The sequence below is a fragment of the Hordeum vulgare genome, chromosome 5H (assembly GCF_904849725.1).
Source record: "Hordeum vulgare subsp. vulgare chromosome 5H, MorexV3_pseudomolecules_assembly, whole genome shotgun sequence".
Classification (NCBI taxonomy): Eukaryota; Viridiplantae; Streptophyta; class Magnoliopsida; order Poales; family Poaceae; genus Hordeum; species Hordeum vulgare.
The window spans coordinates 287986848-287998171 of record NC_058522.1 but is presented as its reverse complement, the minus strand read 5'-3'; the positions used below and the strand labels follow the sequence as shown (position 1 = coordinate 287998171).

At 45.8% G+C, this 11324-nt stretch overlaps 1 protein-coding gene across 1 annotated transcript; it reads left to right on the top strand.

Moving 5' to 3' along the window:
• The first annotated feature begins 590 nt into the window (after positions 1-590).
• LOC123395331 (sialyltransferase-like protein 2) lies at positions 591-2116 on the top strand. The gene has a single exon (XM_045090317.1). It carries the CDS (start codon positions 724-726, stop codon positions 1900-1902), a length of 1179 nt encoding a protein of 392 aa, XP_044946252.1. The 5' UTR covers positions 591-723; the 3' UTR covers positions 1903-2116.
• Positions 2117-11324: the final 9208 nt, after the last annotated feature.

Genomic DNA, 11324 nt, shown 5'->3' with positions numbered 1-11324 from the left:
AGAGTAGCTCATGGTGCATGTGTAATATAGATATAAAGTGGCGTACGCGGATGTGGAGAGGAAAGTATGAGGCGTGCCCAATCAGTACCCGCATACGTGCCCGACCAGCGATTGAGTGGCCGTTGATGCTCTTTCTCCGTCTCGGTTTATAAAGCATGTGCATCGTTCTAGGTTCATAATTTAACTAACCAAATATGTGTTATATTTAAGAAGAAATATATGTTTGAAAACTACATCTGCTGATACATTTTTTATGAGATATAAATCATATTTAACTAGAACCTGAAATTACGGGTACGCCCTCTGTAAACAGATGTTTTATCTCTTTGTTACTCGGGAGCAGACCATCTTAATTACGTGGATCAGTTAAGGTGTTCCCTTTGATCCCTCCTTATTGGCCAGTTCCAACACGACTCACACCCTGCCTACTTTTGGACGTTTGAGTGCACCGCACCCGAACTGCCCACCGAACTAACAAACCAACCAACCACCCCCCCCCCCCCCCCCACTGACACGTATACCCCAACACGACCAGGCCCCACAATTCGGTCACCTCGTTCGAACTACCGGAGCTGCCTCCGACTCCCACCACTCGGCCCCAGCTGCTCTGACTTTCTCCCCCAGCCCACTGACACTCCCTCACGTCGGCGACTCACCCCCCAGCCCTTGAGTCACGCGGCACCTACTAATGGCCGCGGGATCTCGCCGCCCGCACCGCCGGAGATGAAGCCCCGCCACCTCCCGCCGGTCCTTGTACTCGCCTTGCTTTCCCTCCTCTCCCTCTCCCTCCGCCGCCACCTCACGCCCCTACAGCCGCCGCTTCGTCCCGCCGCCGGGGACACGCTCCTTCGTCGCCTCGCCGCGGTGGAAGGTGTGGGATCCGAGCAAGTCCTCGCCGACGCGGCTGCACTGCTCGTGAATGGCTCGATATCCACGTTCCCCAGCCTTGGCAACCGCCAACGCCTCCTCTACCTCCGCCTCCCGTACGTCCGCTCCGCCCGCGGCCCGCCGAGGCCGAGGACCGTGTCCCGTCTCCGCATCGCCGCCGAGGCACTCCCCTCTGACGAATCCCTGCTCGCGTCCTTCCGCACGTCTCTCCACTCCTTCCTCCTCGCCCACCACCACCGCCGCCGGGGCGGGACCGGTAATGTGGCCAAAGTCATGAGCGAGCTCGCCGGCCTCCTTGGGCGGCGCTTCCCGACCTGCGCGGTGGTCGGGAATAGCGGCGCGCTCCTAGGCTCCGGCCGCGGACCGCAGATCGACGCGCACGAGCTCGTCGTCCGCCTCAACAACGCACGGGTGGCCGGCTTCGTCGCCGACGTCGGCGCCAAAACGTCGCTCTCCTTCGTCAACTCCAACATCCTCCACCTCTGCGCGTCCCGTAGTGCCGCCACCGTCGCAGGCTGCGGGTGCCACCCGTATGGCCCCACCGTGCCCATGGCCATGTACATCTGCCAGCCCGCGCACCTTCTGGACGCCCTCATCTGCAACGCAACCGCGACCCACGCCTCTCCATTCCCGCTCCTCGTCACCGACGCGCGCCTGGACGCGCTCTCGGCGCGCATTGCCAAGTACTACTCCATCCGGCGATTCGTGTCCGACACGGGTGCTCCGGCGAGCAACTGGACCCGGAAGCACGACGAGAGGTACTTCCACTATTCATCAGGTATGCAGGCCGTGGTGATGGCGCTGGGGGTGTGCGACGAACTCAGCCTATTCGGGTTCGGCAAGCCGGCTGGGGCCAAGCACCATTATCACTCTAACCAGAAGAAGGAGCTGGACCTGCACGACTACCAGGCGGAGTACGATTTCTACGGCGACCTCCAGGCGCGGCCGGAGATGGTGCCGTTCCTTGACGACGCCCAAGGCTTCACCGTGCCGCCGGTTAGGTTGTACTGGTGAGCAGGCTTTACTGTGTGTATTACTGATTTACTGTGTTGTTGTAAAATTGATACTACTACACTTGATTGACAAAATGTCAATTTAGTCGACAGAGAATTGTAAATTAGGGGCAATGGAAATGAAAGTCTCACTGAAATTTGTAAGCAGAAATGTAGGCCAGTTTGGTGATCAGATGGTTTGAATGATGGGGATTCCCAAGCTCTTATTTGTACTATTATGCTTTGCACTGTTACTTCACCTCTCAGTTGTCAAAATGGTGCTTACACTCTGCTTTAAACACGAAAGTAACGTAGGCTCTTCAGTTTTGTAGCCTACCTTGTTTTGTCTGGAACAAAATAGCAGTGCTGATTTCATTATTTGGGAGAGTGAGTAGCCTACCTTGTTTCGTTTCTGTTGCAGCTAAAAAACTTTCAGCTAAAATCCTAGCACTGGAAAAAAAAGCAGGACATGCAACATTCAAAGGCAAAAGGTTAAATTCTCATTACCAGACTGGCCTGCAAAATAGTACTCTCACAACATAAAAACGTTTTCCCGCAAAAAAATAATAATATAAAATCATTTTCTACACTACACTAATATAAAAAAAGCTCTTAGAGCAACTCCAACCGGCCGATTCAAACGAACGGCATTTTTGTCTGTTTTTTGTTCGTTTGGGTCGGTCCAACGGACACCAACGTCCGCTTCTGTGTTTGGGTCGACGCATGCGTCAAACGCTGATTCAACCTATTTTGTAAGGCGCGTAAAAAAAATTTGCAGACATTTTTGAAAAAAACATAAATTAAACATTAAAGCCGACCACGAAGACCGGCGAGAGTCCACGCGTCCCCATTAGATTATAATTGAACATTAAAAATACTACACTGTGCGCTACCCTAGGCGTTGTCGGCGTCGGGGCCGGTGAGGTCGGGCTGTGCCGGCGCGGGCATTGCTGGTGCCGGAGCGGGGCCGGCTTGTGCCGGCGCGGGCACCTGTTGCGAGCGCAGCGCGCGGGGGTAGACGACGGGGGGCTTGCCGTTGTTTTGGACGGAGCCGGCCATGACTGTTGGCTAGGGTTTGGTCGCCGACGGGCGGGTGGGGGGGTGTGCAGGGTGGGTGCGAGATGGGGGGAGGGGTCTGGAAGCAGATGAGGCAGAACTCCTCCGCATGCTTGGATTAAAAAAGGTCGACCGCGATCGCTGAAGCGTGGGCGCGCGGAGGGTGGCCGTCATTAATTAAGTTGACCCCGAGTAGTTGGACGGCCGACATGTGTGGATGGGGCGGACACCGAGAAAGCACGCGCGTCCACTTCGTCTGCGCGCCCACGCATTTCAGTCTCAAATTTGAGCCGAAAATTGGTCGACGCGGACGTGAAGCAGACGCGTTTTGGCAATGAGTCCGCGTGTTAGGTCATCATATTTATCCGCGTGGATCTAAACGGACGACGGTGGACGAAATGAGTCTCTCCGTTGAAGTTGTTCTTATATTATGCGACGGAGAGAGTATTATCTGATAAGTTCAATGTGGTGCAAACTGTCATATAGATTTTTTTCAGTTATTATGTTATTTTTTGCCTGACAGATTGCCTTACTCTTTTTCTTTTGACAATTAACATCAGCTAGAATTAGTGTTTTCTGTATAACTTACCACTAGACAGGAACTAAAATTGAGGTAGTGTAGTACTGCCGCGCTCTCTTATTTTGCATCCATGAGTCGCTTCATTTAGCTCCGAGGGCAGATGCTATCTCTGTTGTATGAGCTATGTTAATTTTTATTCAAAAGTACGTCGATTATTATTATATTTTATAAAATACTCCCTCCGTTCCTAAATATAAGTCTTTTAAGATATTTCACTAGGAGTCTACATACGGAGCAAAATGAGTGAATCTACATTCTAAAGTATATCTATATACATCCGTATGTAGTTCACTAATGAAACCTCTTTAAAGACTTATATTTAGGAATGGAGGGAGTAGAAAGCATGTTTACAAAAAGCGTAGCATAAATGCGCACATTCGGGCAAACACAAGACACCAACTCCAACACATACAAAAGATACCTAGGCTATCCTCTCACAATGCGGTGTAAGAGCATCTACACCCGGCAAACCTTTCTCAAACATCTCGGCAACCTGCCCGGTCACTAACCGATCATAGAAATTCAATCCAGGTGGGCCTTTCAAATCGGCCTTAAACGTCTGGGCTGAATGGTACCCCCATTTCCAGTCCAAATATGAGGCCGATATGGGAGAACCCGGGAACTACCGCCTGGCCCACACTGTGTGTATCGACCCCACATATATTCGTCCTCATCCGTTGGCCGGACCAAACCATAGCCACTTCAGTCCATTCCCCTCCACTCCCATGCACCACTCAAGCTCACCTCTGACGATATTCGGCCTTCTCCGGCATGACCTCCAGCGGATCCAACTCCGACCAGTCCGGATCCATCGACTCGGGGGTCGTCCCGTGAGGAGTGGAGGAGGCAATGGCGGTTCGCATTGCACTCCGGTGCTCCCGCGAGGACAACACCCGACAGAAGGAGAAGAGGAGGTGAGCGGCGGCAAGGACAACTCCGACGACGAGCAAATCCAGCTCGATCCGTACTGCATCTTTGACCGGCACTTCCGCGACAAGGACGACAAGGACGCCGGAGCGGACAAGGGCAAGAGTGATGATCTCTATCATAGCCAAACATGCCAAATTCTGGTAGTCCGATGGCATGTTTAGGAGTGATGGAGTAGCCGGACGACGTGTGTGGTTCAACATAGTAGTTGCATGGGTTGTATGGATTTGAGATATGAGATTTGAGGTGTCTGGATGTAGACTGCATTATTTGAGGCGTGATCAGTCATTGTCCGTGGATGCACCCGCGCGTGTGCGTGTGCGTTTGAGGGGTCCGACTGCAGATGCTCTAAACCACCAACATCTCCAACCGCTTGCCTACAATCTGCCACCTCCCGAACATACTAAATTTACCGTTTCGTATGTTGAAAAAGGATCAAAGATCACTCAATGTGTAATATGGAAGTTCTAGAGTTGGTACCGAAGCTTGTCACTCTCACACCTACACAAACAAGGCTTATCGGTAGCTTGGTTAGGATGGTGGCACAAAAAATCAAGCAAATGTGAGTCAAGATATTGAGAATGTTGAAAATGATTCACAATTTTTGAGTAAATCAAATAGATCACAACCAATAGAGTCACTTGAAACGCACACATGGAGATAGATGGGACTCGCACAACGAAAGAATGAGCACAAAAAGTGTTACCATGGAAAGCTCTTGTTGCACGAATACTAGAGAGACGCTGGCACGATTGCTCAAATGGGCCGATACGCACTTGTGCACAACCTATTGGAGACAAAACATATCATCTTCTATCCCAAGTATGCTAAGTATGTATGGACCAAGATAATTAATGGTATGTAATGTGGCGTGATGCTATTGCTTATAGGCTCTTTCTTTGTTTTTCTCTTTTTTTGCTTTGTCCACTCATGTGAAATGCACTATCCAATATAGAGATGATGTATGCACGGGAAATTATGATACAAGATGATATCTAGATATGATGCATGCTATTGAAGCTATACGGCGTGTGTATCAACTATAGTGCACATGTAGCATTGCCCGACAATTCTCAAATGGCTAGTATCGGTAGGCAAGATAAGCAAATGGCTAGGGGTTAACAACACAATGTCAAGGGTAACATTTAATGATGTCATCGAGGTTACCATCCTTGCTTACGGTTAGTGTCAATGAGGTGGTTGATGTCAAATACGACGTCTGTGGCGATGATGAGTGAAAATTCTCATGAAGTTGAACCGTTCTTAAGTAGCTGAACACCTTAGGGAATGGAAACCGCAACTCAAAATCTCAAATGGAGAAGTGGGTTTTGCGGAAGAGTTACGATGGAAAGTGCGGAAGAAATGGTGGAGGCTACAATTCTCGCACTGGAAAATTTCAGTTTCATTAGGTTTTACCGGAAGTCTGGAGATGGTCGGACCTCCAGTGGCTGGACAGTGTTGGGGCGTCCGATGATGGCTGGTCATCCGATGGTTCGTAAGGGTCCGGGCGTCCGGTAAAGGCCACTCGTCCAGTGCTTGTCAGTTTTGAGGGTTTGACCCCGGGTAGAAGATGAACTCGTGGTTCTGAGGATAAGAGAAAAAAATGGCGTATTTGACGGGTAAAAAGTGAGGGAAAGGTGGGGAAAGGCTAGATCTACTCACCAAACACCAAATTTGTGGATCAAAACCAACAAAATCACACACGAACAAACAAATTGCAAAAGATGGCATCGCTATTTTTGTGGGGATTTTCAAAATTGGGTAAAAACAAACAAAAATTGTCTAGCAAATGAGGGGATGAGACTCCAAGATGTGAATCAACTTGGCTCTTCATACCAAGATGATAGGAGGCTATCCCGAGGGTGTCGATCTTTTCACACCTAGAGGGTAAAGGGAGAGAAATTAAATAAACACTCAAGAGAATCTCCGATCACACATCCGCTAAATCCACGAAACACAAGAGGATACAATGATTTGAGTACGACACGTGATACAAATTAAGATGATAGTTCTTCCCACTCAAAGAGATGGGGCCTTGAATCCTTAGAGGATGATGAGGAAATCAATACCATTGTTACATCCACAACCCTTGCTGCTATACATACTAGACCGGTTACTAGAGATCGCGCATGCCAATTGAATTACCATGTATTTCCGTTTCTTGGAAATCCTTCTAATGTTCATGAACATATGATGTTGCCTAAATTAGATACTTTTTGTTTACTTACGAATGAAGGACCTAGCATGGACAAGAAGGATGGCCATTGGGGAGGGATCAAGCATGGAGAAGAAGGTGCGCGCGGGGGGAAGAACGATGGAGTTTCTAGTGGTGACTTTTGCACTTTGAAGCCACCATAATGAGATCATGAAGGTTGGACGAAATATACCAGATGGCACTTCATAAATTTTTTCCATAGGCTATTATAGGTTCCGCTTCACCTTATTTTTGGTTCACGCACATGTCATTTGGAAATATAACATTATACATTGTTTTTAGAGTCCGTATATGTGGGGAAACTGAGCTAGGGTTGATTTTAGACCCCTCCTCCAAGGGGTCTTGAAATTCCCTTTATTCCCCTATATATACAGCCCTTAGGGAGCCTTTTAAGCTTGAGTTTTGTTTAGACTAAAATTTCACCATAGCTCAAACTTCACACCCTTCGTTTGTGTTCTACGACCAGACCAAGGCGTCACACAACCCCACTTTCATAAATAAAGATTTCCTCTTATATTCACAATATTTAGATTGCAATTTCAGTTTCTTTCTTCTTATTCATTGACATGCTTGAAATAGACTTTCGTGGTTAGGTAATCGTGCTTCGGCATGGTCAATAACCTCTCAGAGTTGGTCTAGCGGTTGCTAAGGTGCGGCGTCCTCACACGTTCATAGTCTAATCGCCAAAGTCTACTCCATCGATAATGATAGCCACCATCTAATGAAAAGATGGGACACCTTTTCCTCTATCAAGTGGTATGAGAGCTCCAAGTTGCTTGATGATATTTCATCAGTTTTTCATAGTTTAGATTGCATTTGTTCTTCATACCTACAACCCATGAAAAATTGATACAAAATTAGGGTTAGATCAACATATCCGAACCAATCTGAGCCTTTGCAATTTTCTGTTTGGTGTTTGCTTTGTTAAATTTGTGATTGCATGGTCATGTCAAGTTGTTGGTCTTAGCATCTAGTCATTTAGAGTTTTGAGTTCTATTCATAAGATTTCACACTGCTATACTCACTGTTAGAGCATATTTCTCCATATCTGGTTTTGGCAATTGATGACAATCCATACGGACTAATGGTTGCCTTAAGTTATATTTGTAGGATTTGTCCATAGGCACTTCTTGAAGTCCATATGTTGGTTTCAACGAGTTTATATGATGACAAAGGTGGCATTCAAGGTTTTATTCAAAGATTGGTCATAAAGACACAAGGTTGATCAAGACTAAGTCAAAAAATGAATCAAGTTGATCAACACACAAATCGTGCAAGATGTACCGATAGGGATCAAGTGATCCCATGGTATGGTAAGCATTGTCCATTACGCTTTGTGTACTAACCCATGTCTTCGTGAGAGTTCTGTGTGGGGTTAGGTGTGTTTCCATGGTCTTGCATCAAGAGGAAGATCTCATACAACCCATGGAGGATGACGTCAAGTGGTGATCGTCATCAAGATTGTGGTGTGCAAGTTCAAGTGGATCATCAAGAAGATAGCATCCTTAAAGCTTGCCGTCCATTGTGGTGGCAATGGACTTGTGAAGATGTGTTGAAGAGTGGCTCACCCATAGTGAGTATGGGGAGCAATAAACTAGTCTTCATCAAGCCAATGCAATCAATAAAGGTGGTCCATCTTGAGTCAAGATCGTCATATTCTAGCTCAAGTGGACTATGTCCAACGTATAGGTTTGCCCTTGATAAGTTTTTCTATTTTAGGATAGATTGTCGTACTATCAAGGGGGATCTCCAGTGAGTAGCTTGATCGTATCGTTCGTTGAGAGATCAAACCATTTGCATCCTTGCATCTTATTTCTTGGTTCTTGTTTGGTGTTTCTCTTTGTGAGTATTAGAGCTTATGGTCATCTTGATGACAAGCTCTAGTTCATCGAAAACAGAGTTCATGTGCATCTTCTATGATGTTTTCGAGGTTGGAGTTTTTGCCGGTTATTCATTCACAGAGGTTTCACATCTCTTTATCATTGGCATTTTCATAACTGCATGTTCGTAAGATTTCTCAACACGCTTGAGTTTGCTCACTTCAGAGCTCATATGCAAAAGTTATGGCAGTTTTAGTACGAGAGCTGTTTTTCTTTAAATAGGTGGTAGTACTGCTTGGGCGGTACTTCCTTTGTGTACTACCGCTGCTACTTCCGCTTAAATATTTTCTCTGGCTTATTCGGGGTCTTTTTACATTTTGAGCGGTAGTACCGCTTTTTACGTTTTTCCTTGAAACTTCCGTTCCAGTGGAAGTACTATTCGCGTGAGCGGTACTACCGCTTGTGCACTGACTGAGTGCATAACGGTTCAATTTGGGGAGGCCTATACTCTTCTTCCTCAATGCTCTTCTATCCGTTGAGCTCGTGTTCTTCCCCCATTGTTGATCTTCTTTGAGCTTGCTAACTCTCAGTCCCTCCAATGATTCTTGCTAGTTCTTGAGGGAAAATAGAGATGAGATCTAGATCCACATTTCCACCAATCACTTTCTCCTCTATGTGACGGGAACCCCTTGGATCTTGATGTTGGAGTTCTTCGTGAGATCCATGTTCTTCCTCTCGTATTCCTCCATAGCTTTTGTTGTTGTGGAGGGATTTGAGTGTGAGGCACTTGACCACTTCGTGTGTTCTTGCCATTGCATTAGTTGCATCAGTTTGAGTTCTCCGCGGTGATACGTGGAAGTGAAGTTTGAGAAGCTTATTACCCTTGGGTACTTGGTACCCATAGAAATTGTTCTTCGTGGATGCTTTGGCATCCTAGAATCTTGGTGGTGCCTCGGAGCTCAATCATTGTGGTGTAAAGCTCCGAGAAAGATTCGAGGTCTCCAATTAAGTTGTGGAGATTGCCCCGAGCATTTGAGGTCACCTCGAAGCCATATGCTATTTTGGTGAAGCTTCGTGGTGTTGTTGGGAGCCTCCAATTAAGTTGTGGAGATTTCCCCAACCTTGTTTGTAAATGTTCGATGACCACCCTCAAAGTTGAAGCGGGAGGAATATCATATTTGTTGTCATGGATAGATTTTCAGAAATGGCACACTTTATACCATGTCATCAAAGTGATGATGCTGCTAATGTTTCTAATTTTTTCTTTCATGAAATTATTCACTTGCATAGTGATGCTAAATTGCTTAGCCACTTTTGGTAATGTTTATGGGCTAAGTTGGGGACTAAACTGCTTTTTAGTACCACATGTCACTCCCAGACTGATGGACAAACTAAAGTAGTCAATAGATCGTTGCCAACTATGCTTAGGGCTATTTTGAAAAATACCTTGAAAATGTGGGAAGAATGCTTGCCTAATATTGAATTTGCTTATAATCTTTCATTACATTCTACTACTAACATGTGCCCTTTTGAAATTGTGTATGGTTTCATACCTCGTGCACGTGTTGATTTGTTGCCTCTTCCATCTTCGGAGAAGGTTAATTTTTATGATAAAAAACGTGTTGAAATGATCTTAAACATGCATGAGGTAACTAAGGAAAACATTGAGCATTTAATGCTAAATACAAAGTTGCTGGGGATAAGGGTAGAAAACATGTTGTCTTTCCACGAGGAGATATTGTTTGGTTACATTTACGTAAGGATATATTTCCTGATTTGCGCAAGTCAAAGCTAATGCCACGTGTTGATGGTCCTTTTAAGGTTTTAGAGAAAATAAATGATAATGCATATAAACTTGAGCTGCCTAATGAGTTTGGGGTTAATCCCACTTTTAACATTGCAGATTTGAAGTCTTATTTGGGTGAAGAAGATGAGCTTCCGTTGAGGACGACTTCATTTCAAGAAGGGGAGGATGATGAGGATGTCAATACCATTGTTACACCCACAACCCGTGCTGCTATACATACTGGACCAATTACAAGATCTCACGTACGCCAATTTAATTACCAGGCACTTTTTTTCTTGGAACTCCTTCTAATTTTCATAAAAATATGATGCTTCCTAAATTAGATACTTTAGTTTTACTTATAATTGAAGGACCTAGCATGGACAAGAAGGGTGGCCATTGAAGCGGGATCAAGCATGGAGAAGAAGGTGCGTACATGGGAAAGAACAATGGAGTTTCGAGTGGTGATTTTTGCACTTTGAAGCCACCATAAGGAGAGCATGAAGGCTTCGACGAAATATACAAGATGCTACTTCATAAATTTCGTCCATATGCTATTATAGGTATTGCATCACCGTATTTTTGGGCCACCCTCATGTAATTTCAAAATACCACATTATAGGATGTTTTTAAAGTCTGTATCTCTGAGGGAAACTAAGTTAGGGTTGGTTTAGGACCCCTCCTTCAAGGGATCACCAAATTCCCCTATATTCCCTCATATATAGGGGCGCCATTTAGACTTGGGTTGTTCTTAGATTACAAGTTTGCTATAGATGGAACGTCGTGTCTTTCGTTTGTGTTGCATGACCAGACCAAGATGTCACAGGATCCCAGTTCCGTCAATAAAGCTTTCCTCTTATATTTGCAATATCGAGATTACAATTTTAATTTCTTGCTTGTTCTTCGTTTTGGCGTAGGAAACATACCCTCATGGTTTGGTTGATCGTGCTCCGACGTGGTCAATAATCTCTTGGAGTTGGTTTAGCGATTGCTAAGGTGCAACGTCCTCACATGTTCGTAGTCGGATCGTGAAAGTCTACTCCACCATAAACAATAGTCA

Excerpts from the sequence above, each read along its gene's own strand:
- LOC123395331 (XM_045090317.1), top strand. The coding sequence starts at position 724 with ATGAAGCCCCGCCACCTCCCGCCGGTCCTTGTACTCGCCTTGCTTTCC.